Below are 26,936 nucleotides of genomic sequence, written 5' to 3'. Positions count from 1 at the left end.
AGGAAAATGTACTTTTGGTTTGTTGTGCATCTCTTGTTGAATAATTGGTCTTCTCTTGGGATTATGACTAAGGAACATGACTTTGGTTCTTCATGGCCCTTGTGTCTCTATTTCACAGCAGGAGGCTCTACATTTACATATTTAAAATGATGAGTAAGGAAAGATTAATGCAGCTGTTCAAAAAACCAAACAAGAAAAAAGAATTACTGTATGGTAGGCACCAGTGATCTGTGTTGCCATTGCACATTCATTTCACAACATTGTTACATTGTAGCAAAAGAAAAAGAAGATTGTTCCCACCCTACTCTGAGGTTTTTTTTTTAAATAGACTTGAACGTTTTTGTTTTTAAACAGCAAATTGGAGAGAGGAAATATCCATTTACTAGTGGTTTGTTTTTTGTTTTGTTTTAAAGTTTTTCATTTACTGTGATAGGAAGCTTTTTCATATGGTTCATTTACAAGATATAATAGCTAGCTAAACATTTGTGACATTGCTCAAATGTATTTGTCATTTGAGCATTGTGTGACTGTTAGGAATATATCCCCATGCTAATAGCAGATGTCTATAGCAGATATATTCAACACATGTATCTGCAACCCGGAGTGAACAATATGCAAAACAGTAATTAGCAGTTATTATGTACTGCTTCAGTATAATGAAAGCATTTCACATGTGCTATCTCAGTATGCCTTACAACTTACCTGTAGTGTAGACTTATAATATTGTCCCCACATTTGAGATGGTATACTGAATCTGAGAGATAGTGGCTTGGCTTAAAGTTCGTAACAGGAGGATATTTGAACTGGTTTATAGCGTAGGGCACAATTTCAGTGGTGGGTGAAGAGGCAGGGTTTAGGATGAGGTCTTGGTGACTCATTGAGCAAGGAACCCCAGGATGGTAGAGATCCCTGCTGTCCTTTGATGGGTGGAAAGCTACTGCCAATAGTTTTCTTGTGAGCAATATTTGTGAGAAAGCTCCAGTGACAGGTAGTGAATAATTGTCTGAATAAAGAGGCTTTTGAAGCACTAGATTCATAATAATATTTCAGATTGAATAGCTGCCATTTATGTAATAGGCATTGTATTTTAAAAAGAACTGGAAAGTTACTGCACTGCATTTAAACTTTAGAGTATTCCTTAGCCATTTGACTATTACTGGGCTATTTTTATTCTACCAAAACTTAGCAAAACATACTGCAGTAATTATAGGCAGGATACCAATCATTTGTATATTGGAGTTCTCTACCATAGATTCCAGAATGGATAGTAATAGAACTTCTGCATTTCTTGTCATGTTATATACTCTGTAAGATCATTTGTTGTCAATGACACTAAACTCAATTTTCTTTCATGCATTGCCTCAAAATGCAGAGACGAGTACCCTTGGAATTTTTTCATCTCTAATAAAGTAGTTCTGTGTGATATATAAAATTTAGTCATTTTTTGGGGATAAGGAACTATTGATAGGTTGATTTGTGAAAATGTTCTTTAAGATTTGCTTCCTGCAATTAATGTACACCTCACCCCCAAAAAAGGAAGCTGCTCTCCTGCTTCCTAGAAGTGATAATCTTACTGGCCTTTAAGCTCTGTAGAAGTCAGTTCCCAGTAAATGACCACTCTGGAAGTGTTGGAACAGCTTCTTTTTTTGTACTTACAACAACAGGAAGCAAGGCTGCACCTAGACATCACATTTCCATGTGAGTGAAATATAGGCATCTGTATGAGTGTGAGTTCGTGGGCTGGAAATTCCAGAATTCCACATAAGAAATTGTGGGAGTTGTTTTGTTTTGTTTTTGTAAAAAAAAATATCAAACAAGCCCAAACAAACTGTTAACCCTGAAAATCGGGTTGATTCTCCGGCAGAGGCAGCAGACTAAGACACGAGACAACCAGCTGTATAGAATGCCAATTATTTATTAAATTACACAGCTAGGGCCCAATCTCTTAAAAGCAGAGAAGAGCCCCGAAACACGGGTGCATGGATGTTTTATAGGGATACACACAAAGGGCCGTAAACAGTTAGATTCTGATTGGTGTCCTGAACCCGAAACTTTGGATCTCTATGCCCATTGGCCCTAAATGTTCTGTGGGTCTGACTTATTGGCTACACCTGAATGTGCATATGATACGCATGCCCCCTTGGCCTTAAGGTTATGAATTACTCAGATGGCGACTATGTGTCTGATTTGACAGTACCCAGATATTCGTTTTATCTCTGTCGTTTTGTTTATTGTTGCATTGTATATGGTGGCCTTCAAGTAACAGCTTTTCCCTTGGTGTCAAGATGGAAGTGCCTTAGCTTCCTCCCTACGCATACCAAGGGTGCCAATTATCTCCTTAATTGCCCTCTGAGCAGGCCTGTTGTTTTGGGAAGTGAAAGTACTGTGTTCTGTTCCTTGGGGCGATATCTCTCAGCTAGCAGATGGAAGGCCATTGAGGCACTATGTGTTTTGATATGCAAGGGTGTGTTTGTAAAGTTAGCACCCTGGTGTGATTGTGGCAAGAGTCAGAAGAGATCTAAGTCAGGGTCAGTCTACAGTAAAAGCAGTTTCTAATACAGACCCATTCGGATACAGATACATTCAGATACATAAAGTTACACAAGTATTCATGTGCAAGACGTTACAATAATTAAGTTGTATTGAAACTAAATACAATTGCTGCGTTGTGGAAGAAGCAATGGGAATAAAAGCGGTGCATGGAGTGAGATACAATAATAATAAAATGCTTATTTGTTAACCCCAGAATGGGCAGCCTTCAAAACAAACAAACAAGATGTAAGATGTTAATTATTTATTGATATTATAGCTAGAGATATTGTTGTAGGCATTCAGTACATTATAAAATGTCATAATGAAATCCACAGATAAAAGGCAAGGCACTGGCTGTCTTTATCAAATTATTTTCTGGATTTTAATGGACGTTGATGGGCAGTTGTTTACCTATGCTCTCAATTAAGCCATGTTATACAGAATCTTTCTAAATTCATTTTCTGCAAAGCTACCCACAAGAAATCCTGCTCAATGGACATCTCACTTTTAGCATTTTGCTTTTTCCTTGAAACATTACACACTTGTGAGCTAGTAAAGGCACCATGTCAGTATGGATTTTGGAATTTATTGTGTGCCAGCTTAACACAGCTGTCCCTGCTTTGTTAATAGAAGCAGTGTCCAGTCTTAATAACAATTTTTTTTTTAAAAAAAGGATCACATCATATCACATTACTGGCTATGTTATTTGAAGTCCTTGATATTATCTGTTGTTTTATCTACAATATCTACTGCTTATAAGCATTCCAAAGAGTGCATTCTTGAGAAACCATAGTATCTTTACGTGTGGTGCACTTTTTCAGTTGGCTTTTATCAACAGGGTTTTGATAGGGAAATTTAGGAACCTTCAAGAATGTGGCAAGATGAAAGAAACCCCCAGAGCTTGAAAACTGTTGTTGGGCATATACTTGTAATTTAGGAAAGTTAAATTTAACTTCTTTGGTTTTTCTATAGTTGGACTTCAAAATTACATAGTGACATGTGGTTTGTTGTTCAAAGAGGTTGTCTTAACTATAAATTAGAGGATCTGAAAGCCTAGAGTTAGCAGATTTGGAACATGTCTGACATGTATCATACCGACTAGAAATTGTAAACGTGTATTCAGAAGAGAGACCACTAGAGTGCCACAGTAACATTAGCAACTCATACTTATTTTGTTATAAATGTAACTTTCAGTTGTATGTTAGTAAAGAAATTTTGGCTGATCGGGACAATAAGTTTCAAAACTATGATCACATTTGATACAATGATGCAATCTCTGTTTCCTGGGTCATCTAGGATATTCATGTAATGTTTTTCATTATCCAGTGTATCAAGACAGCAGACGCCAAGGCAAAAGAAGTTGGAAGAAAGTCCAATTTCACAATTTTTTTTGGTGTTCTGTTTGAATTAAAAAGGCAGAAATGAGCCCACATATGGGGCTGTGGCATAATTTTGTGCCTTGCTGTTTTTTTAAGAATGAGAATTTGGAGAGGATAAAGTGTTTCTGCAAACATGTATTCCTGAGCAATTGATTTTTATTGATTGGGCTAGGTGAGGAAGTGAAGAGATTTGCTTGAATAAGGAAATTGGGAACCAAATGAGGAACTTGGAGACCAGAGCAAACAAATCAGAAACTAAATCAGAAGTGGGGAAATAATGTAGAGCTACAGTCCATTAAAACCACATCCAGATGGCAATATTTCTGTCAAAGCAGAGCTGTGTGAAATACTCTTGCCTCATATGTCAGGCTTCCTGTACTTCTAAGAGCAGAGCTATTTATCCATACACATTTCATTTGCTTTTAGTTCAGTTTTGTGTTGTGGAATTCAAGGCAGTGTGTACTAAAATAGCACAAATGTATTAAAAATGTTACATAAATTGGACCACAGCAAATTTAAAACAGTGCAAAAACAATAGTGAAAGAAGGTACAGCTCTTTTCCAGTTAAAAGCCCCTTTGCAGCAAGCAAGAGCAGTTGTCAAAGTCCTATGTGAATTAAAGGGTATTTTCTAGGTTGTAGAAAGACAATAGGGAAAGAGTTGCCTTAGCTTCTCTCTCAGTGGAAGATTCCAAAGCCTGGGAAAAACTTGATAAGCATCAAGAAAACTTACTCCCAGGCTATAAAAATACCTTTCTATTCATGTGGGCCTATAGCCACTATTAACTAGTAATGGTGCATTCAGCAATGGTTCTCTGGCAATTAATTGAACACTTCCTGTTTGGAAGTTTAATACCTTTTATTGCTTTCCTGCTCAGCTGGAAATATCAAGATTTGTCTCTTTTGTCACTTTTTGCTGTAAGAGAAAAAAAAAGATTAGTAAAATAGACATCAGTAATTCAGCATGACTATCCTCTTGCTAGGGGACAAAATAAATGTAGTATATAGTAACCAAAATACATGTCTCGCTTCAATAACTCCCTGGGGTTGGGGGCACCTAACCCTAGTTCAAAATCCATGTATAACTTTTATGTCCCCCAAAATATTTTTGTGGATACATATTCCCCCCCCCAATATAACTACAAAGCATAAGCAGTTTATTCACATTCACACACACACACACACACACACACAGAGAGAGAGAGAGAGAGAGAGAGAGAGAGAGAGAGAGAGAGAGAGATTGAGCAGTGGAGCTGAGATATACCTCTGAGGAACTCTCATTGTTGATTTAATAGAGTCAGAGAGTTCACTCATCCCAAGGTTGGTATTTGTATAGAGACACTGTATGCAATATGAAGGATGTTGATTTGTTTGCAGCTCCTCAGGATGTTTTCCAGGACCATTTTCATGGTACAGTTTTGAAAGCAGCCTGAGCTGCTTTCAACCATCCTGTTGGACTACTGTCTGTCCTGGTGGACCTAAGGATGAGTCAACAGCACGGGTGGGCAATTAATTCCTATAAGGGGGCCACATGAAAAATCTGAACTGTGTCTGGGGGCCGAACTAACTTTACTTAAAAATGAAATGAAACAGTGATGTTATGATTATTCTTATTTTAAACATGTTTATCTTCACAAATACAAAAGAGGTTTTTTTGTGGTATGTTAAAGATAAGCAACTGATCAACTTTAGACAAAAGCTATAAATGGTTTTGATGTTCAACACTGTCCAGGGGCTGGACAGGAGCGGCTCGAGGGCCGTATGTGGCCCTTGGGCCACACTTTGCCCAGGTCTGGTCAACAGTGTACTGCAGCTGCCAAGAAAGCCAACATAGTCTATCAACAGGAATAGAATCAAGGTCACGGGAAATGATAATATCACTCTATACCCCACTGGTGAGGCTGCACTCGGAGTGCTGTGTCCAGTTCTGGTTACCACAATACAAAAAAGATGCTGAGGCCCTGGAAGGCATGCAGAGAAAAGCAACAAAGATGATAAGGGGATTGGAGGCTAAATCCTATGAAGAATGAATAAAAGAACTAGGTATGTTTAACAAAGAGAACACTAAGAGGAGACCTGATAGCAGTCTTCCAATATCTGAAGGGTTGCCACAGGAAAGAGGCAATTGATTTATTCTCCATTGCACTTGAGAGTAGGACAAGAATCAATGGGTAGAAAATCCTCAGAGGAAGATCCAACCTGGAAATGAGGAATTTCCTGACGGTGAGGACCATTAAGCAGTGGAACAGCTTACCTCCTGATGTTGTGGAGGTTTTCAAGAAATCTGTCCGGGATGGTGTGAGGTCTTCTGTTTTGGGCATGGGGTTGGACTAGAAGACCTCGAAGGTCCCTTCCAACCCTATGATGATTCTGTGATGAAGATTGATTTTGGTTTGCAATGCATTTTTGTATCAGACAGAACTCGGAGATGGTCAGTTGTGAATCTTGCCTGCTCATATGCCAAAATATAATTGGCTGTAATTCAGTCTTCTAACTTAATTGTGATAAATCTAGCGCACATTTTTCTCAATTGCGTTCAGTAAGCCAGTGAGTCTATAATTAGCCTGCTTTTTCTTTCTACCCTTCTAGTATGCTGGGAGCAGTAATACTTTCTTCCATCCATTTGTCATTTGTCCTGTGTGTTGGTGAAAGTGAAGAACAAAGCTGATAGTGGGGCTCACCAGTCATTGAAACCCTTCTGTAGATTGGGTGAATTTTAAAAAAAAAATCCACATACAGTTTTAAACTGGACTAAATTGATTAATATCTTGATCTTATGAGAAGTGACAGAAGGTCATTCAGTAAACAGATCTTGCATTCTAAAAGATGCAGTGTTCACTACAAAATTTTCAAACAATTGTATGAAATGACCTTTTATGTACGTTTTGTAAAGTGATAATCCACCTGTTGAGAATGATAGGCTTCAATGTAATTGATGTATTTCTAGAATTTTCTAATGCCCTGATTCTCCAGTGCATGTCGTAACTCCAGCCCACCTTCCTCAGTGAAGATACTGTCTTTTGTTTTCACAGTGTTTTATAATCATTGCTGTATTTCAGAAATGAGACAATAATTTTTGAAAATTAGCTTTTCATGCAAACCTAAATAGTGCTGGTGACTTTGAAATTCAGCTGAATTTAGAGGTGAATATATGGTAGTCCTAGCACTGGATCTGTATGGAAGAAAGGTGTGGACCACTAGATGTTTAAATTATTTGGAGGTCCTACAGAGCAGATTTTAGGGGACACTGGTAATGCTTTTTATATTTAGCATTCACTATACAATAGAATTGGCTATTGCAAAAAAATCAGGAAGTAGCCTATAAAATAATGATGAATTTATGGCTAAAGATGATTTTTCATGAGTCTGAGTGTTCTCTTAGGATTGCATATGAACCTTATTATTTGCTGTCCTCTCTGTAGCATTCTTAGGGTATATTATGTGGGCGACATTGAGTGAGTGCTAATTAAATTGTGTTTGTTGTTACTAATAATACTAATACTATATAAATAAAACAGACATATAAACATGAAGGTTGCACAATTTTTATCTGTTTCAATTATGCCAGAAGAAAAGTTTAAATTAAAAAAATGCTGTTTTTAATCAGGTTGACAACAGCTTTACTGTATGTGGCTTCTCTGTGAAAAGTGAGTCCAGCAATTCCAAAGTAAAGGTTTAGTGTAGTCTTATATATCTATATCCAGTCCATCTGACAATAACACTCAGATTTTCAAGATCTCCTCTAGCACAACTGCAACATAGTTTGACATTTCTGCTTCTTTTCCCAATAAACCACTATTTATATGTCATTTGAGTCTTAAAAAGTAGTTAACCTTAACTGTGTTTAGTTAAAACAAGCTAGAGACATAAAATATGGGTTGGAATGAAATATGGTTTGTCCTGGTTAAGATGACATCGCAAGCTGTGGTTAATATAAAATATAAGTAAAAACTTCCAGGCTCCACCGTGCTGGCTGAGAAGAGGGCGACCCACTATACATGGTTCGAAATTGTGCGTTAACACAAAGGCCAGTGTTTGATGTTAAGTGATGTGTTACATCTACACCAAGCCCATTATTTTTTACATTCTACAGGCACAGAATTACTTGTTGACAGCTAGTGAAAAACAGTCTGAAAAAACTGGCTAGAGCTAGTTTGACTCAGATGTATTATTGTGTATTCTCTCAAGGCTAATATAATTTATTTGCCTAAGGTAAATTTCACTTTGTTTAGAAACATAAATCATTTAAGTTCCTACACCACAGTAAATATGTTGCAGAATGGAAGCCCTGTTGAAAAGCAGCTGGGTTAATATGTAGCTTCTGTGTGAACACACTACTCTGCCAACAGTTGGAAGGCTTGTTGTATGTATAATCCATTATGATTCTAATCCATTTCAAATGAGTTACCATTTCTTTTCTATCTAATGGGAGGTACTTTTTGCATGTAAATATTTTTTTAAAAATGACTTTATTCTTCCCTTGGAAACAACTTTAACATATTTTGAGTTTATCACAAGCTGAAGTCCACTACTGCCACAAACCACCTTCCATTACATATGGTTTGTTGTGAGCTTGATCTCTCTCTCTCTCTCTCTCTCTCTCTCTCTCTCTCTCTCTCACACACACACACACACACACACACACACACACACACACACACACACACGGTTGGAATAAAACTTTATAGCTGCCAATAGCCCTTGGTGCTAACACAGAGGACAGATCCACACATCGAGCACCCTATCTGGTGATTGACAACAACCTATGGTAACAGACCTGGGTAACCATGCAGGCATAGGCCACTGAGTGACCCTATCTGTCCCAGTCAAGAATGGGAGTTGTGCAGTAGCTCCCAAGCTGAGTGTGTCCATGATCTTCTCACTCCTGTCCCATGAAAGGGCACATCCTGGAGGGTGTGTCCCACCTGGATCCATTCTCATGCTTTAACCCCAACACAACCAAGGTTCTGAGAGATATATTATCCGAAGTAAATTCAACTCCAGTTAAGCCAAATTGGCCATATGAATCAGATATAAACTATTATTTCCAGTTGAACCAAATTGCACCAATGAATCTGCATCAAATTTTAACTCCAGTTAGACTAAATGGAACCAATTAAACACAACTTACGATAACAGGGATGGTGAGCGGAAGAAGCTCAAACACACACTTCATGTTTTCTGGCCGGCAATTGTTTTAAGATTCTCAGGTAAAGTGGACTGAGAAACCACTCCCTTCACACCAGCTGCCTGACTGTCTGGATTAGAACTTTTGCTGTGGGAAAACCTCACTTGGTATTGAGGCTCCTGGAAGAAGGACGCCTCCCCAAGATGGCACTGGCCAGCGTTTTGCCCAGGCCCAGAGCCACTGCTGCCACACCAAAATGTGGCCCCATGAGTGAATCCAGGACTGCATGCAGCCAGATTGGCAGTTTTATTCCCTTGTGTGCCTTCTAGAAAAAGAACTAGAAAAAAATGAAGCCTTGAGTAAGATCTTAGAAGAAAGAACTGATGAAACCAGAATTGACTTGAATAGTTATTATAATTCAGTATGAGTTCACATGTGCATAATTAGGATTTAGTGATGGCAGCACTAAGTGCAGGCCATGCAATTTAATCTAATTGGTTAGAAAATGTAAACTGAATCTTCAGATGAACCTATTCATGAAACATTTTCCATGAAGGCTGTTCACAGTTCCTGTTGAATGTGATCACTCATCCAAAGATGTGATGTTGATGGAATTGCATGGATGTTCATCTGTTATCAATTTAACATTATTTGATTAAATATAGAAGAAAAACAAAACATTTTCCCAGTTAATCACAGTATACATTGGCTCAACTAGGCTTGCTAATAATTTTGAACATTTAAACAGTGGAACTTTCAGTTCTGTTGATTTCATCTGATTTTTAAGTACTCCTGAATACAGATGATGCTATCATAACATACTTTGTGCGGGTAAATATCCTGATTTAAGTATTGGGGCTGGAAGTACGTAATTCAGAGTCCTTTGATTCCTCCGTTGTGCACTCTCTTGTCAGTGCGTTTCTGCATTTGTGTCAAAGAATGTGAGGGTTCTAGCTCATTGAAGTGAATAGGGAAGGCCTAGGAGCTGTGTGTACTGGAACTTTTGATCATAAGAAAAATTGGGTGAATTGTTTGTGATCAGTGTTTGAAACTAGGATGTTAGAAGATGTTCAGTCCCTCACTGAAATGTTTCTGTAGCCTTTGAGAATACATTGTTTCTGTAGCACTTGTTAGCAGAGAGTTGAATAAAATAACCACAAGTTGTAGAAAATATTTTCATGAGAAAATATTCTCCAGAAAAGTGGCTGGCCCTCTGGATGGTGAGGGAGGAAAAGGGGAGGTAGAGGGGGACTTGGAGATTGCAGAGAAATTAAATGAGTTCTTTGCATCTGTCTTCATGACAGAAGACCTTGGGCAGCTTCCTCTTCCTGAATGTCCCCTCCAGACTAATTAAACCAGATACAGGCTAAAAGAGAGTATGTTTTAGACCTGATTGATAAAATGAAGATTTTAAAATAAGTCACTGAGCCGATGGCATCTAACTAAGGGTTAATACTTTTCAAAAACTTTAGGGGTTAAATAATCCTAATAGTTTTTTAAAAGATTGCTGTGATTAGGTTTGTGAAGTTCTACATCAGTCAACAAGTTCCTGCAAGCAATTGTTGGAGAAATCACTTCAGAGACTGGGGCATCTTGTGGCTAACTTGGTATCAAGTAAGTAATTTATTAGACAAGCTGATATCATGAAGCCAGCAAGATGCCTTACCCTTTGTGAAGATCTTCTCTGTTCTCTAGCTGACATAAATAAAGGAACAGTGTCAAAATATCTTGCATTGGTTGCCCATTCATTTCTGCATTGATTTCAAAGTTCTTATGACTACTTATAAAGCCCTAAATGATTCAGGACCTCGATATCTGGCAGAGTGCTTTCTCCCACCCAGTTCTGCCAGAGACATTCGTTCTAGCCAGGCAGGGCGACTGAGGGGCCTAATGCCGAGAGAAGCCTGGAAGGAAAGAACGAGGAACTGGGCCTTCTTGTCAGTGGCCCCTCACCTCTGGAACAACTTGCCCGTAGAGATCTGCCTGGCTCCCTCTCTGGGTGTCTTCAGAAGTAAAATTACGACATGGCTATTTAGGCAGGCTTTCCCTTCGGCTCTATCTTAATATTTACATTTTAACATCTTGGATTTTTGCATATCTATAGGTTCTATTGTTTTAAAATTTTGTAATGCCGCCCAGAGTAAACCATTGGTCTAGATGGGCTATAAATCTAATATAAATAAATAAATAAATAAATAAATAAATAAATAAATACATACATACATACACACATACATACATACATACATGCATGCATGCATGCATGCATGCATACATGCATACAGTACATGCATACATACTTTATTTCAGTCAAAATAAAAAAAATAAGAAAAAAAGTGTCTCCTTAAAAACTAACTGGTATATTTTATACCAGCTTTTGTTGATAACTCCATTTTCTCAAATGTTCCTCTTTATTTTTTATTTTGCTTTTGTTTTTGTCTGATATGCTAGCACAGATTAACATGATTACCTCTTCTAAATTGCGGGTTTGTTGTTGATTGAGACAGTTCTAGGTTCACTGGTGCTGTGTGAGATGTGGGAAAATGCTAGAATATTTAAATTAATGAAGAGAAGTGCTAGGAGATATTTACAAAAATTCTGTATAAAGGGGTTCTGCTATTGCTAGGGAGACTATATTAAAAATACTCCAAAAATGGTGTTTGACCCACTTTAGCTCTCACATATCAATGGGATCTATGTGTTGAGAGGCTGTAAGTATTAGGGCTCATTTCAACATCACTGGTGATTTTGTGAGCTGTTTAATTAAATAAACAAAGGTAGTTGATTAATAAATCTCAAGAATTAGCACTTCTTATCCTTCCTTAGGGAGAATGAATCAATTTTATATAAATCCTTGGTAGGTCATCTTTTAGTAACTTCAAAACAGATTATAATAGCCAAAGGGTGGAAGAGTATCTACAGTGAATCGCAGCATAGTGGTTAGTATGCCAGATAGCACTGCAGAAAAAGTAAATCACCAAACTGTATATAAAGGGATAAAACATGTGGATTCTTTTGCAATGTACTGGCACCTTTTTATTGTTTATATGAATGGAATAGCTGATAAGAGACTCCCAGAATCATAAAGGATGTGTAGGTCTTTATAACATACTTGAAATATGACTAAAACTTTCTCAGGAAAGCATTATAAGATTTTTGGCTATGACTCTGCCATGAGGAATGAGAAAGGGGGAGTGAGAAGGAAGAAGAATACAGAAATATATAAATGTACAAATTTATGAATATTAAAATTGTAGAAATAAATTGAATTTTACAAAATTTAATAAGTCAAATGATAGGAGCTAAAGAACTTTAGTACATATTGAGTTCTGTATGGAAGTGAACTAAATAAATTATAAACATCTATTTTTTGCTGTTAATTTTTGTAACATGGTCAGCTGAAAAAAGCTTTTATTCCTCTTTTCGGTAATCAGAGATGTACATTATACCTATTATGGCCAATAGAAATGCCTTATTTAATTTACACTAAAAATGATTCTTAGAGGAGCATAAACAGTCTTCTGACATCTTAAAGATTGACAAAGACAGTCATGATACAATATATGGTAATCTTTGAAGCCTGTTCCTTCACATGAGACAAGCAGAATTCATTACCATGAGAAGCATTTCCAGATGGTTCCTTAGCAGTGCAAAATAGGTTTCATTTCCAGGCTGTATTTCCAGAGAAAACAGAACAATACATTTCCAGAGATCTCAGGAGTATATTATAGACACATTTTGTATGCACAAAGCCCCACCACCTTCAGGCAACTATAGCTGAACCTGAGAAATATCCCAGTTTTAACATCTGATGAGCTATTGCAAGTCGTAATTTTGAGCAACTTGGACCAATGGGTGGGCTCCCCTTTTGCTGTAATTCATGCACACTTCTTTTTCTGATCAGCTTCTGCATATTTGCAAACTGCTTATTATGGGTTTTCATTGCCTTGAAGGATGTAGGTCCTACAATTAGAAGCCAATTTACCAAAAGTGTGGTCAGAACTGCTTTGCTAGGGGCATCAGTATTGTATTGTTCTGTAACTTTTTGATGGTGCTGGTTTCAGACATACCAGTGAGATAAAGTGGGAATCTACTGAGGAGAGGCCAATCTCAGTGCTTCTTCAGCTGAGGAATGGCATTCCGGAAAGGCCAGCTTTGCACTTTATGTATGTTTGGGTGAGCTTTTCGTTCTTCTAGGCCTTGTGGTTCTAAGAGTGAATTTTGATCCGTTGTCTGCTTATCATTAGCTAATAATAAATATTTTTAGATAAAATAGGGTTCTGTTTGTTAAAAATTGTGTGAAGTCCCCAGAAAATTTTATTATTGTATACTATGGCCAATAGTAAAGCCACTCTTTAAGTGTCTCACTTACCATGAAAACCCTGTTAGGGTTGCTGTAAATCAGTTCCAACATGATGGTACATAGCTAACTAATACATTTTCTAGGAAGTGCTTGCATTCTGTAACAGGAAGAGAGAGTCTTCTGACACCTTAAAGAATAACAAACTTTACATGACATAAGCTTTCAAGAACAGCAGCACACTTCTTCAAATGTATCTGATGAAATGGAATGCAATTTAAAAAGCTCATAAAAATTTGTGGGCTTTTCAGATGTCATAAAACTCTGAATTGTTTTAAGTAAAAAATATTTATAAAGGAGGATTATGAACTGGACATAAATATGTTCTTATTTCTTCTGTTGCATAGGTGAAGAAACCAATGGACCCATATTTGAAAATGTATCAAGTGGAGATTCAGAAATTCCTGTCAACTCTGAGGTAAGATCTAACTATGTGTATAATTTGCTGTCTAAAACTGTAATTTAACATGTACAGAAATAGCAATAATACTGTGACAATTAAAAACTAGTTATATAACCATAAGTCTCTCGGGGAAATAAAAAAAATTAAATACAATTTAATTGCTTCTTTTCATCTAATCAATTATATATGCTTTTAAAGTAGTTTTGGTATGAGAAAATGCAATTTGAGTGTATAGTTTTGTATACTGTGATTATAGTTTGTTTTCTTTGTCTAACACTGACATGACAGACAAGTTCAATGGACTTGTTCTCTTATAAGCAAAAATATTGTAGCAGCTTGTAATCCAGTTTTATCCATGCTTTTAGAGATAATTTCCTGCGACTATTTTTGCCAGAATAGTGATGAACTATTAGATGCATATCTGACCAATTGAAGATGGTAGGCAGCATCAGTGGTTTGGTTTGGCATATTTCATTTATTGATGCTTAGCATTCTTTGAACTTTTAGACTTTGAAATCCACAGTTACCTTGTACTTACAGAGCTAAGTAAGTCCATTAGGTAGTTTTCAAAAATTCTGTATGTGGATTTCTTGAATCTATGAAGACAAGAATCCATTTCATTAATTCTTTCCCTTGCTTTTAGGCCACCCAAACAGGTTCTGCATATTATTATATTTTAAAAGGATATCAGAAAGAGTAGCAGCCACGTAGAGCTGCCTCTCTTATTATTAGAAAAGTTGAGGTGGAAAAATAGGAGTGGAAAACCAGATTTGTCACCTCATATACAGCTCTACTGGATCATACAGACAGAGTTGACCATGACATGGCGGGGGGGCTTAGCTGTTCACAGGAGAGCATTTTTTTAAAAAAAATCCTTTTGGTTGGTTGCAACATAAAGGAATTCCCTTATGCTGGTTTGGTGTAGGTGGGCTCCCTTGGTTGAACAGAGTGCCCTTGGCCTATGGATCCAAAGCTGGCTAAAATCCTTCCAAAGAATGCCCTATAATTTGGAACTCTTCCATTTTTTAGCTTCTGAAGGCATTGCTGTTGGCAGGAGCTTACTAACTTTACAAGCATAGTGTGCCCCTCTATCATGTGCTGCTGCTGCTCCTCATTGCAGATAGAGGCCAGTAAGGGTGAAGTTTTTGATATTCTAACCTGCGCCTGCTATCAACACAATATAAGGAGAGGGTCAGGATTGGTTTCTAAATAAAACTCTATTGTAACTGTTGTAGAGAACATGATATTGGTTAACTCAATATTATATATATATATATATATATATATATATATATATATATATATATATATATATATATATATATATATATATATATATATATATATATATATATATATATATATATATATATATATATATATATATATATATATATATATATATAACTTTTTACTTTTTAAAATTATTATAAATATAAACATTCATATACTTCTACACCTTTTTTCCTCTCACCTTCCCTTTCCCATTCTCACAGCAGAAAAATATGCAAATTCTTAAGAGGCTTTCTTAGGAAAATTATGATAATCTTTCAAGCCTATTGTAGAGATTAATACATATTGTATGATTCTGGGAGTCTCTTTTAGCTCTTCCGTCCATATGTATAATAAAAAGATGCCAGTCACTTGTGAAAGAATCCAAATGCTTTATCCCTTTAGCTATGTGTAGTTTGGTCGTTAATTTTTCTTGCAGTACTACCATACTCTAGAGCAGCCATTCTCAACTTTGGCCATGGTCATAAACAAAATATGAAAGAAATATACCATATTTTTCCATTTACAAGATGACCCACAGTATAAGACGACCCCCCCTTTTCTAACACCCAAATTAGAAAACTTGAGGGCAGCGTGCGCACGCGTGCCCCTTTGATCCTCGCACCCTTTCCCGGCTGCCTTTCCCACTTTCTAACCTCTGTGGAGCTTAGGAAGTGGTAATGTAACCATGAAAGGGTGGCACACACGTGCCCCTTTGATCCTGATGCCCTTTCATCACTGCTTCAGGATCAAAGGGGTGCAAGTGTGCTGCCCTTTCATGGCTGCTTTACTCTGTAGCTTCGCAAAAGGCAGGGAAAGCGGCTGCCTGCCCTGTATAAGACGACCTTCAGTTTTTGGTCCAATTATTTAAGTAAAAAAGTCTCATACACGGAAAAATATGGTAGTCTGAATCAAGATTGTAGATGTGACATAACAAGCTTTATAAGGTAGTGTGTGAAAAGATGTTTCTAATCTGTGGCCTTCCTCAAATGTGTCAGGGCTCCCCAGAGACACCCCCCCAAACAGAGAATGATTGTTCTAGAGTACCACGCTGAATATTGTTAATATCTGCCAGACAGAACCTCCAAGGAATGCTGATGTGAGGGTGCACACCACTGCATGATATATAACAGAGTGGAAAATGTCTTGTCATTTTTCTGCATTTAATATATTTCTGCCATGTGCCCTGGATTGTTTCTTTGTACAAGATTAAGTACATAAACAGATTCTATGAAAAATAACAGGAACATTATATCTGGGACTGAGAAGGCCTGGCTTTTTGACACTAATTACAGCATTGTCCAGGCATTCTGTTTTAGCCATATATTTTTTTTCTTACCACAGACTTTTCAGTAACAGCAAAGGAGCTTAAAATTAAGTGCTGCGTTTTCCATTGGCTCATTACTAGTCTAATTTTCATGTGCAGAATAGCCAATGTTTGTGACTTACAGAAAATATGGACTGGTAGTAACTCTCAATGGATGAACAAATTCTGAAGTTAATTATAGAAATCTCAAAGAGAGCCAGAAGTATTGTTAAAGAAGAAAAATAAAACTGAACTAAGAAGATCTAATTCAGATTTAAACAACTGCTTCATAATTCAGACAGTGCTATACAACTAGAAGGCTGGTCATGTACAAGGACATCTTAATTATCATGTTGTTATGTGATGGGACATATCAGGTGAGATATTGTGCTTTGGATCCATGAAAGCCATCTGTTCTTTGTAGTCTTATGTAATTATACACTGTTAATTGAGAATTCTCTGTTAAGTTCAATGAAAAGTACTCATCTCATTGTACAGGATTCATGCACTATGATAGAAAATAAGTACATCCTTTTCCATAAAGCAATTTGTTTAAATGAAAGCGTAATTTTTATTGAAAGTATAACCCCAGTCTCACCTTTGGCATCAGATAGGAAGTGATGGAAAATAATTTTTGCCTCAGAGGTTGCTGCCAAACGGAAGAAACCACACAACAAAACAGCAACCAGTAAATACTTCTTGATTACATAAATGCTGCAGTGTTTTGCCTTAAACAAAGATATAAAATACATTCATATTTTAAAAAGCTAGACGTCAACAGATCACTTCTGGGCCTGTTTTGGATCCTGTTCTGTTTCTTTCAGTAGTTCAATGAAATTATGCATTAATTGAAGCATTAAAGATAGGTATAAAGTCACTGGAGTGGTGTATATGACACAAACAAAAGAGTCTTGTCCTCCAGTACACCAGGGAGAGAGATATGCCACCCCTTTACCAGCAAAATGTTGCCATTGCCAAGATCAAAAGAGGTTAGGAAAGATGCATTACTCCAAAGTGAGTAGAGTGGAGCAAAATAGCAGTTCCTCCTCTATAACAAGTCATGGCCAGTTTGATGATGGAGTGGTGATAACATGATAGAGTAGGGTAGTGGGTTTAGAAAATCAGAGTGAATAGGAGCTGGAACACATCACTGCTTTTTTGTGCTTTCGGATGGCTCATGGAGGATAGTTGTATTGGGCCATATGTGACATGCCCACAGAAAACCAGAATGTCAGAGACCATTATTGTAATCTTGGTTTGTCTCTTATATGGTAGTTTTTGTTATTCTTAGGGAATTTTGAGAGAGGAAACCATGTAACTCTCCCATCCAACACAAATTACTTTTTGTGGAAGGAAAAATGCTCCACATATTGTCTTAACTGTTTCAACTTTAAAAAGAGCTAAAACAAAGTGAGGTTTGCTATGTTCATAATTCAGTTAGAACATTTAAAATAGTATACATACATATGTAGGTCCTTTCAGACTTTGAAATGATTTGATTATGTTAAAATCTAAATAATTTGAAATATAGTTCATAATGTAAATGTGTATCATTTTCTAGTCACAGACTGACATTAGATATGCTATTTAAAGTGCTCCCAAGAACTTCTGTGCTCACTTTTCTTTCTGTCCCTCTGCTGAAAAACAGAACTCAATGCCCTGTTACAAATTGTTTAGAAACCTTCTCAGTTTTAAGAGCATGGGCCAGGACTATTGCAGAAATACAAAGTCCCCATGAGTGCTTATCTACTGGTGATCAACAGTTTGAATTGTTTTGATTCTGAGTGGCGTACCATAGATTCTCTTTTACTCTGAGTGTAGATGTCCCAAAACATGTAAAAACGAAACAGGATAGAGGCAGTTCAAGGAGAATGCAGTGATCTTTAAAGGTATTCTTTAAAGGCAAGTGTATTTTTGCATCTAGTCAGATGAAGTTTCAGTGTGTGCAGCAGAATTTTTGCCTTTTGAGTACATAGCAAGTCAACCTCAGAGATCCTACTAAATTATCTCATGTCTGATCTGAAAGTCATAGTGTTTTACTCAACTTGAAGTTTCAAAATGATGGCTGAAATTCTGTTGCTTAGCATAGTTAAGTCATACTAGAGTAGTGTAGGCCCATTGAATCAGTGGGCATTTGATGAGGCAACACTGTACATTATGTTGGTTCAAATAGGCCTACAACAGTGGTGTCGAACTGTGGCCCTCCAGATGTTCTTGGCCTTCAACTCCCAGAAATCCTGGCCAGCAGAGGTGGTGGTGAAGGCTTCTGGGAGTTGAAGTCCAAGAACATCTGGAGGGCCACAGTTCGACACCACTGGCCTACAAGTTGCAATTTACTGTGCTGAAGTAAGTCAGTAAACCCATTTGACTCAATGGAGCTTTCAGAGGAGTTGATGCCTTAAATCCCCACTCATTCAGTGTACATATTCTGGTGTGAGTAACTGTGCTAAGCAATAGTCAATGTGAAATTTCATAGCGGTAAAAAGGAAAACATATATTTGTGAAATTTGTAAGATAATAATTAAAAATATAGAGATTTGAAGAAAATGCTGAAATGTGCAGTTTGAAGTTTTTCATTCCAGTGTATTGACAACAGGTTACATTGTATAGAGGATGAATTACGGATAATCCATTGCCAAAATGCACATTTGATTAATATTTATTATGATGTAAGTAGCATGCTTTGCGCAAAATTAGTTCTCCTAGATTGCAACGTGTATTACACTCATCTGCATTGCTTGCTATTACAAATCCTTTTTTATTGTATCAACTATGTTGTACATCTTTGCCTTAATGACACATCTTACCTTTTTAAGTACAAAGATGATGATTTCTTTGAATGTTTATATTGGAAGCTCTATCACAAACATAAATCCAGTTTAATTTGTGTATCAAGAAGATTGTGAGATGCTCCTTATATCATAGCATTCAGTCTTAGTTCGTATAACATACCATATAGATATCACACATTTGCCTTTATTTCTTCATGTGGCACCACTATACTTCCATAAAATATCTGTTTGAAACCATGTTTTCTGAAATGTAACTACCATAGTACACCTCATCCTACATATCTTTTTGCTGATAAGTTAAATGTTAGTTCATTTTTCATATCAGATAAACCCTATGTACACACCAGATTTATGATTTACATGGCCACAAGGGTTTTATTGAAAAGTCTGCTATATCATACACATTTTGCAAGTTTTTACTGCCTTAAGTGGAATATATTATTATAAATTTTTTACAGAAAGCTGTGTTTCACCATCCATTCAATAAATGACCTAGAACAATTTTCAAATTGAAATCCAAAAAATATATTGGCCTGCCTTTTATTGTTTTATTACAATAGTAAAATAGAAAAAGTATTGCATAGGAACTTTGAAAAGTTGTATTCTGAAATGTTTGGAAAAATGTAACAGCCATGTAAAACATAAATTCTTTTGGTCTAAATTCTGTATATTTTCAACGAAAGTACAGATGACAGAAAGGTTTCTTGATCTATTGTTTCTGTGCAAATTAAACTGGAAGTTATTCACCAGTTTTAAATAAAAAAAAGTACACAAAGCTTCAGGTTGCCGCTGAAATTTTTGAAATCATCTTCCTGCTTTTGCATCAACACTAACAGCACTGTATCTTTCCCATGATGCCACTGGCAGGGCCTAAGCACCACCGAGACTACCTTACTCATCTCTGGCCTCCAAGGGGTAAGCAGCATCAGTGGCAGTGGTTATGTACCCATGCATGAATGGTGTCTTTTACTTTATGCTAAAATCTGTCCCCCAACCCCACCCCAAAAGTTTTTTCCAGTTTTCCTCAGATACTTAGAATTATAGAATAAGGATATCTGATTTGTAGTGCTGGCTTTTGTAGTTCTGGAATAATTACTTTGGCCAGAGTGATTGTCTTTTACATGAAACTTTTCTGTGTTCCAGAATTAAATATTTATTTGACAAAACTTTGATTAATTTACTCACTTAGCTTTTTGTAAAATTATTCAGTTGTACAGTTGCATAGGTATACTGTGTGGTATATAAAGTCAAAAGCTTAAAGGACTTTCATTTTGTATTGAAAACTGGAAAGGATTCCCCCCCTTCTTGTTGGATTTGCTGTGGAATGAGTTCATATTATGTATTTGGGCAGGCTTACTCTGCTATTTTTAACAGAAACTTTTACTTATTTCCTGTCATCTTGCTCATCTCATGGTCAGTGGGAGTCTGCATGTTATTTCTTGATATATGAATGTACTATTGATAGGCCACTACCCTAGATGTTACACTAGAGGAGCAAACCTAAATGATGTGGAAGAAGAGTCATTAAAAGTGATCATTGGTGAATTGCAAATGTGATACATCTTACTTTATGTTCATTTAGCACTATAACAATCCGCAGTTAATAAAAGAAGGATAAAATTGTGTCTACACATATCTTCTTCCCTTGCAAATGCTCTGAGAAGATTCTTGAAACACACCTAGTTCAATGTTTATTCTAACTTTCTTCCAAATAACTTAATGGAATTCTGAGAGAGCGTTTCCTCTAGGTACTCTTCGAGGCTGTCGAGGCTGCTAAGTTAAGCTGTGAAATTATAGGAGGTGACCACTCTTTCTTGCATTGGGTATTGGTGTTACTAACATGCTTTTCTGCTGTCATGGGTGTTTTAGATTCTTTATGTCTCTTGTTATATAATTGATAATTTTGATTACATCAGGAAATGTTTTAAATGTGAAAAATGCAGGATGCAGGAATTGCTCAGGAAATCCTAAAAGGCTGTAAAATGAATGTAACATTTTAATTCAGTTTGTGCTTTCTGTATAAGTATGTGAAATGGTGATATGCCTGCATTTCTCAGTAGTAGAAATGTGCAGTAGGTTTCTGCAGTAGTTTTTGTTCTGAAATAGTTAAAACATTATACAACTTCTTTGTTTCAAACAGTATGATTTATAAAAAAGGAGTAATAATAATTTTATTGAAGTCATTTGACAGGTAATGGACACAAATTGTTTAGAGTGCACAGACATGCCCCAGTATCTTGGTTGGATTACTGTAACACACTATGTGGAGCTGCCTTTGGAAAGTGTTTGAAAACTCCAGAGGGTCCAAAATGCCGCAGCCAAGTTGCTAACTTGGGCTGGTTATAGGGAAAATATAACTCCCCCGTTACAGCACCTCCATTGACTGCCAATCCATTTCCACACACAATTCAAAGTACTGGTTTTAACCTATAAAACCCTAAATGGCTTGGGTTCAGGCTATTCAAAAAAAACCTCCCTCTATGAGCCTGCCCCGGTATTAAGATAACCAGGGAATACCTTTTTTTTTCTTCGACCACCCTCACAGGTACACTTGGTGGGGACATGGAAGAGGGCCTTCTCTGTTGCTACTCCCAGACTCTGGAACTCCTTCCAATGGGAAGCTAGGTTGGCCCTGTCTTTGCTGTCCATCTGCAAGCAGGCAAAGACCTTTCTCTTCAGGCAGGCTATCCTTAATGACTGGTGGTCTGAGAGGGGTTTTTAAATGGAGTGTTGCAGTCTGTTGTTTTAAATGTGTTTTAGTATTGACTTTATTTACCATAGATATTGGTTTAATTATTTTAAAATATGTGTATACTTACTGTTTACTGATGTAAACTGCCTTGAGTCCTTTTTAAGGAGAAAGGGGAGACAAAGTATTCTAAATAATAAAAAATAAATTGAAGGGGTGTAATTTTAGCAGTGTATTGATTTGGAAACATCTTATTGAATACTAGATTTATTTAACACTGACAAAATGTTATGGTGGTCAGTGAGAAGAGAGGACCCCTATATTGCAAAAGCATTTTTCTGCCATAGGAGTCTTTCCCAGTTGGTCGATTACTGGTGGGAGACTTGTGAGTGAGAGTGATGAGTCATTTCCCGGATTGCCAGGATATTTGAAGGACCACCTTTGTTTTGTTAAGTGGGTAAGCTGCTGATGAGGGTGGCATGCATGCAGTAAGTTAGAGAGTGATGGAAACAATGAAGCAGAAGCTGGATCTCTTTTTCTTTGATTTGTTCCTACCAGTACATATTTAACTTGTAATACTACTTTTCAAGAGTTATGGAATACAGTGGTGCCTCGACTTACGACCACAATCCCTTCCAGAAGATGGGTGTAACTCAAAATGGTTGCAAGTCGAAGCACCATTTTCCATAGGAATACATTGAAACCCACTAATCCGTTCCAGCCGGAAAAAAATACCAAAAAAAAAATAAAAATAAATAAAAAATAAAACACTGCAAGCCCCATAGGAACGTGCTGGGACCGTAAAACAAACACACCACAACAAAACAAAAGTCAAATGCCACTCCCCCACACATACACAGCCAGCCCCAGTGGAATGCCGTGAAGCTGGTAAAAAAAAGGTACCCCCCCCCACACACAGCCAACCCCAGCTGAATGCCATGGGGCTCATAGAACATCAAAAACTCTCCCCCCCACACACACACATAGCCAGCCCCAGCAGAACACTATGGGGCTGGGAAAAACACACACCAAAACACAAAAAACATCACAGCGCAGAAACATACCCCCCCCCCAAACTAAACCCACCCTGCAAAACAAAGTAAATGTACTTAGTCAGGAACAGAAAGCAGCTCCAGGCAGCCCTGAATCCTCTGACGCATTCACTCTAACCATTGGAGCGAAAGAGCTAAAGAGAAGCTCTTCCCCAACCAATGGTTAGCCCTCTCATTTGAATTCCCTGCCCTTTTCCCTGCCTTTTTCTGAAGCTCTGTTTTTAAATATGTTTATATTTCTTAATGTATAATATATTATTATTTTAATGATTCTTTTAAAAATGTTTTTATGTTGTTTTCAATTCTTGGTCTTCTAATGATTTGCGAGCCACCCTAAGCCCCATTGTCCAGAGAAAGGCAGCATAGAAGTGCAGGAAATAAATAACTAAAATACAGGATGGTCTGCATTTTAAGCTAAAAATTGTATTTCACTGGCTGGAGGAATTTCACCCAGCTGGCAGTCTTTTATTTGGATTTGTTGTTGCTTTTTGTATTCCAATGGTGAATTTAGGGCATCAGAAACAAGTATTGTTGAGTTGAACAGAGCTGTCTCCAAATTAATTATGAAGAGGATTGCTATTCTGGTATATAAACTTCACTGTAACATTGTGTCAGTTTTTATTTGTTTAGTTTACATGTCTCTGTCATGATCTCAGTTTTAACCAATGTGTTGGCTCTTATGGTTAACAGAAAAGCAAGAGTTATCTCTCCTATTTGCATGGCTGTAGATTTTTCCTTGGGGGCATAGCTATAGAAGCTGGCTTAATTAATTCCTGCACTTCAAAATTTATTATTACATCATTTCTCTTAGTGGTGGTTCTCTCTATCCAGAAATTAGACATTGCTTTGCCGGAACCTGAATGTGTTCAGTTTGATAACTTTCCACAGGATTATTAAATTGGACAGCTGCAGACATCTGACAAACAGAATGTAAAGTAAAAGCCAACATGCATTCACATATTGTTGGCAATTGGAAAGGATTTTCCCCACTTGTTGGATTTGCTATAGAGGCCCTGAATACAGTAATCTTCTTTCTAAAATGCTCTCATTGGTGATTTGAGAAGTTCTTCTGCTTTGTCCAAGAGACAAAGCACATGGGGTGGAGAGGAAAACTTTTGGAGCTACATAGATCAAGTGGTGTTCCTCACCTCTGCCCAATAGTTAACATGTAACTAAATATTTGTGAAGATTCTCAGTTATCCAGGTGACGTTATCTGAAAGTTGAGTCATAGCAACTGGACTTCTTTCTTGTTAAGCTGAAATAGAAAAAATCCCTCACTCAACAGGGGTGCCAGCCTTAGATACAATCTTCTATTTACTATGGTGCCTTTTCATCCATCCCCAGGAAGATTAGGACCACACACCCACCAGAAAGACGACTGTTAACGATCCATGGCAATAAGTGGAGCAGGACCCCTACAGTCCTTTCTCCTTCTAAGGAACCTAGACGTCCAGTTGTCTTGACTCAACTTCCAGATGTACCTAAATACTTTCGTAATTATATTTGGAATAAATGTCTGTATGTGACATTTTTGCTTTTTCCATTCTTCCTTTTTGGAAGGGGCTCCCCCCCAAAGTTATGTTTAGATTTGTGTTGTTTTAAAAGTAAATTTATCATGAAGGCTTCCCGTGTGAAGGATCACACAGTTCCATAACTACTGTTTTATGTTTGGAAATGTTTATATATTATTTTGTGTTTCTACACTTGAAGCAAGGAAATCCAAAGTGCCTTTCTCTCCTTGCACTTTCCCCCTAAAACACAAGTCCCATATCTTCTAGACAAGAGTGATTATCTTAAACTTGAAGCCTTAAGCTTCCTCGCCTAGTTGAAATGTGGTGCACTACAGAGCAGTGGAACCAGCATACCATGTAGCAGTTAGTGTCTGAGTGGGACTTAGGAGATATGGATTCAGATTTCTGCTTGGCCATTAAAACTCACTTTTGAATGGCAGTGATCAAACCATGTTTTAGATATTAAAAATATTTTTCAGAGGCAACACATATAGAATGCGTTCAGCTTCCTCTCCTGCTGTGCACGAAGGGTCCAGGACTCACTGCAGTACAGGAGTGTGCTCAGGACACAGGCTATATAGACCTGAATCTTGGTATATGCCCTCAGCTTCTTATTAAGCCATACTCTCTTTGTGAGTCTAGAGAACTTGGTAGATGCTTTGCCAATGCATTTATCTAGCTTGACATCTAGGGAGAGAGTGTCAGAGATAATTGAGCCAAGGTACACAAAGTTATGAACAACCTCCAATTCTTGTGTGGAGTTGGTAATGGAGATGAGTCCACGCCCTGGCTCATGACTTGTGTTTTCTTTGTGTTGATTGTTAATCCAAAGTCCTGGCAGGGCTTGCTAAAGCGATTCATGAGTTGTTGGAGGTATTCAGCAGAGTGGACAACAACAGGTGCATCATTGGCAAAGAGGAAGTCCCACATGCATTTCAGTTGGACTTTGGTCTTTGCTCTCAATCTAGAGAGATTAAAGAGCTTTCCATCTGATCTAGTCCGGAGATAGACACCTTCTGTTGCAGTTCCAAAGGTGTGCTTCAGCATGACAGCAAGAAACATCCCAAACAGGGTCGGCACAAGGACACAGCCCTGTTTCACTCCACTTCGGATGTCACAGGGATCTGATGTTGAAACATCAAAAAACTACAGTGCCCTTCATTTCCTCATGAAAGGACCTGATGATGTTAAGGAGTCGAGGTGGACATCCAATCTTGGGAAGTATTTTGAAAAGGCTGTCCCTGCTAACCAAATCAAAGGCCTTTGTGAGATTTATGAAGGCCACAAAGAGTGACTGTTGTTGTTCCCTACATTTCTCCTGCAACTGTCTGAGGGAGAATACCATGTCAGTGATGGATCTATTAGCTCGAAATCCACACTGTGGTTCTGGATAGACTCTGTCTGCAAGCATCTGGAGCCTCTTCAGCAAAACACGGGCAAGCAGCTTCCCTACAATGCTGAGAAGAGAGAGGCCACAGTAGTTTTTGCAGTCGCCCCTGTCTCCTTTGTTCATATACAATGTGATGATTTTTGCATCCTTAATGTCCTATGGTACTCCACCTTCCCTCCAGCAAAGACAAAATATTTCATCCAGCTTGGTGGTGATTATCTCTTTACAACACTTCAGCAGGGATATTATCCTTCCCAGGTGCCTTGCTGGAGGCGAGGGAATCCAATGCCACTTTTATTTCTGCTAAAGTTGGTTCATTGTCCAACTCTTCCAAGACAGGCAGGCACTCAATGTTATTTAGTGCCTCTTCGGTTATTACATTCTCTCTGAAATATAGCTCAGAGTAGTGGTGCACCCAACGGTCCATCTGCTGTGCTCGGCCCTGGATGATCCCACCTGTAGCAGATTTCAAGGGAGCATATTTCTTCTGTATTGGACTTAAAGCCTGCTTGATACCGTCATACATTCCCTTGATGTTATCTGTGTCCACTGCTATCTGTATCAGAGCAGAGCTGAAGCCAATAATTGTTGGAACATCTCCTGGCAGCCTGTTGGACTTTGCTATGAGCAAGTCGAAGAGCCTGCAAGTTGTACTCACTAGGACAGATTTTGTATGCTGCTAGAGCTCTCCTCTTCTCCTCGATGGCTGGCATCAACTCCTCCAAAATGGCTTCAAACCAGTCTGTGGTCTTTTTGATCTTCTTGCCAAATGTGGACAAGGCAGTATTATAAACAGCGTTCTTGAAATGTTCCCATCCTTCGGGTGCATTTGCATCAGCCGGGCCTGGAAGTGTTTCCTCAAGTGCTTGGGCAAATTCCTCCACTTTTCTTTTATTATGAGTCTTCCTGATGTCAATACATGGTCTTCCTTCCTTTTTCATGTGATACAATTTCTTTGCTCGCAGTTTTACTTTACTACACACCAGGGAGTAATCAGTATCACAATCAGTACTCTGGTAACTGTGTGTAATTGTAATGCTAGGAAGGCTAGAACATCTAGTGAGGATCAAATCGAGCTGATGCCAAATGCTTCGATCTTGGATGTCTCCAGGAAACTTTGTGT

At 37.7% G+C, this 26,936-nt stretch overlaps 1 protein-coding gene across 6 annotated transcripts in view; it reads left to right on the top strand.

Moving 5' to 3' along the window:
• ANO5 (anoctamin 5) overlaps window positions 1-26,936 on the top strand; it is an 86,142-nt gene that overhangs the window by 12,026 nt on the left and 47,180 nt on the right. For 3 of the 6 annotated variants that reach the window (XM_072985878.2, XM_072985879.2, XM_020805575.3), the window contains exons 2-3: window positions 13,745-13,815; window positions 20,038-20,085. In XM_072985878.2, coding sequence (XP_072841979.2) covers window positions 13,745-13,815; window positions 20,038-20,085 — 119 coding nt within the window. The remainder of the gene's footprint in view (window positions 1-13,744; window positions 13,816-20,037; window positions 20,086-26,936) is intronic. The other 3 variants (XM_072985880.2, XM_072985881.2, XM_078383087.1) reach the window with 1 other exon arrangement.

Source organism: Pogona vitticeps, chromosome 1 (genome assembly GCF_051106095.1).
Source record: "Pogona vitticeps strain Pit_001003342236 chromosome 1, PviZW2.1, whole genome shotgun sequence".
NCBI classification, from domain to species: Eukaryota; Metazoa; Chordata; class Lepidosauria; order Squamata; family Agamidae; genus Pogona; species Pogona vitticeps.
This window is presented reverse-complemented; position numbering and strand designations above follow the sequence as displayed.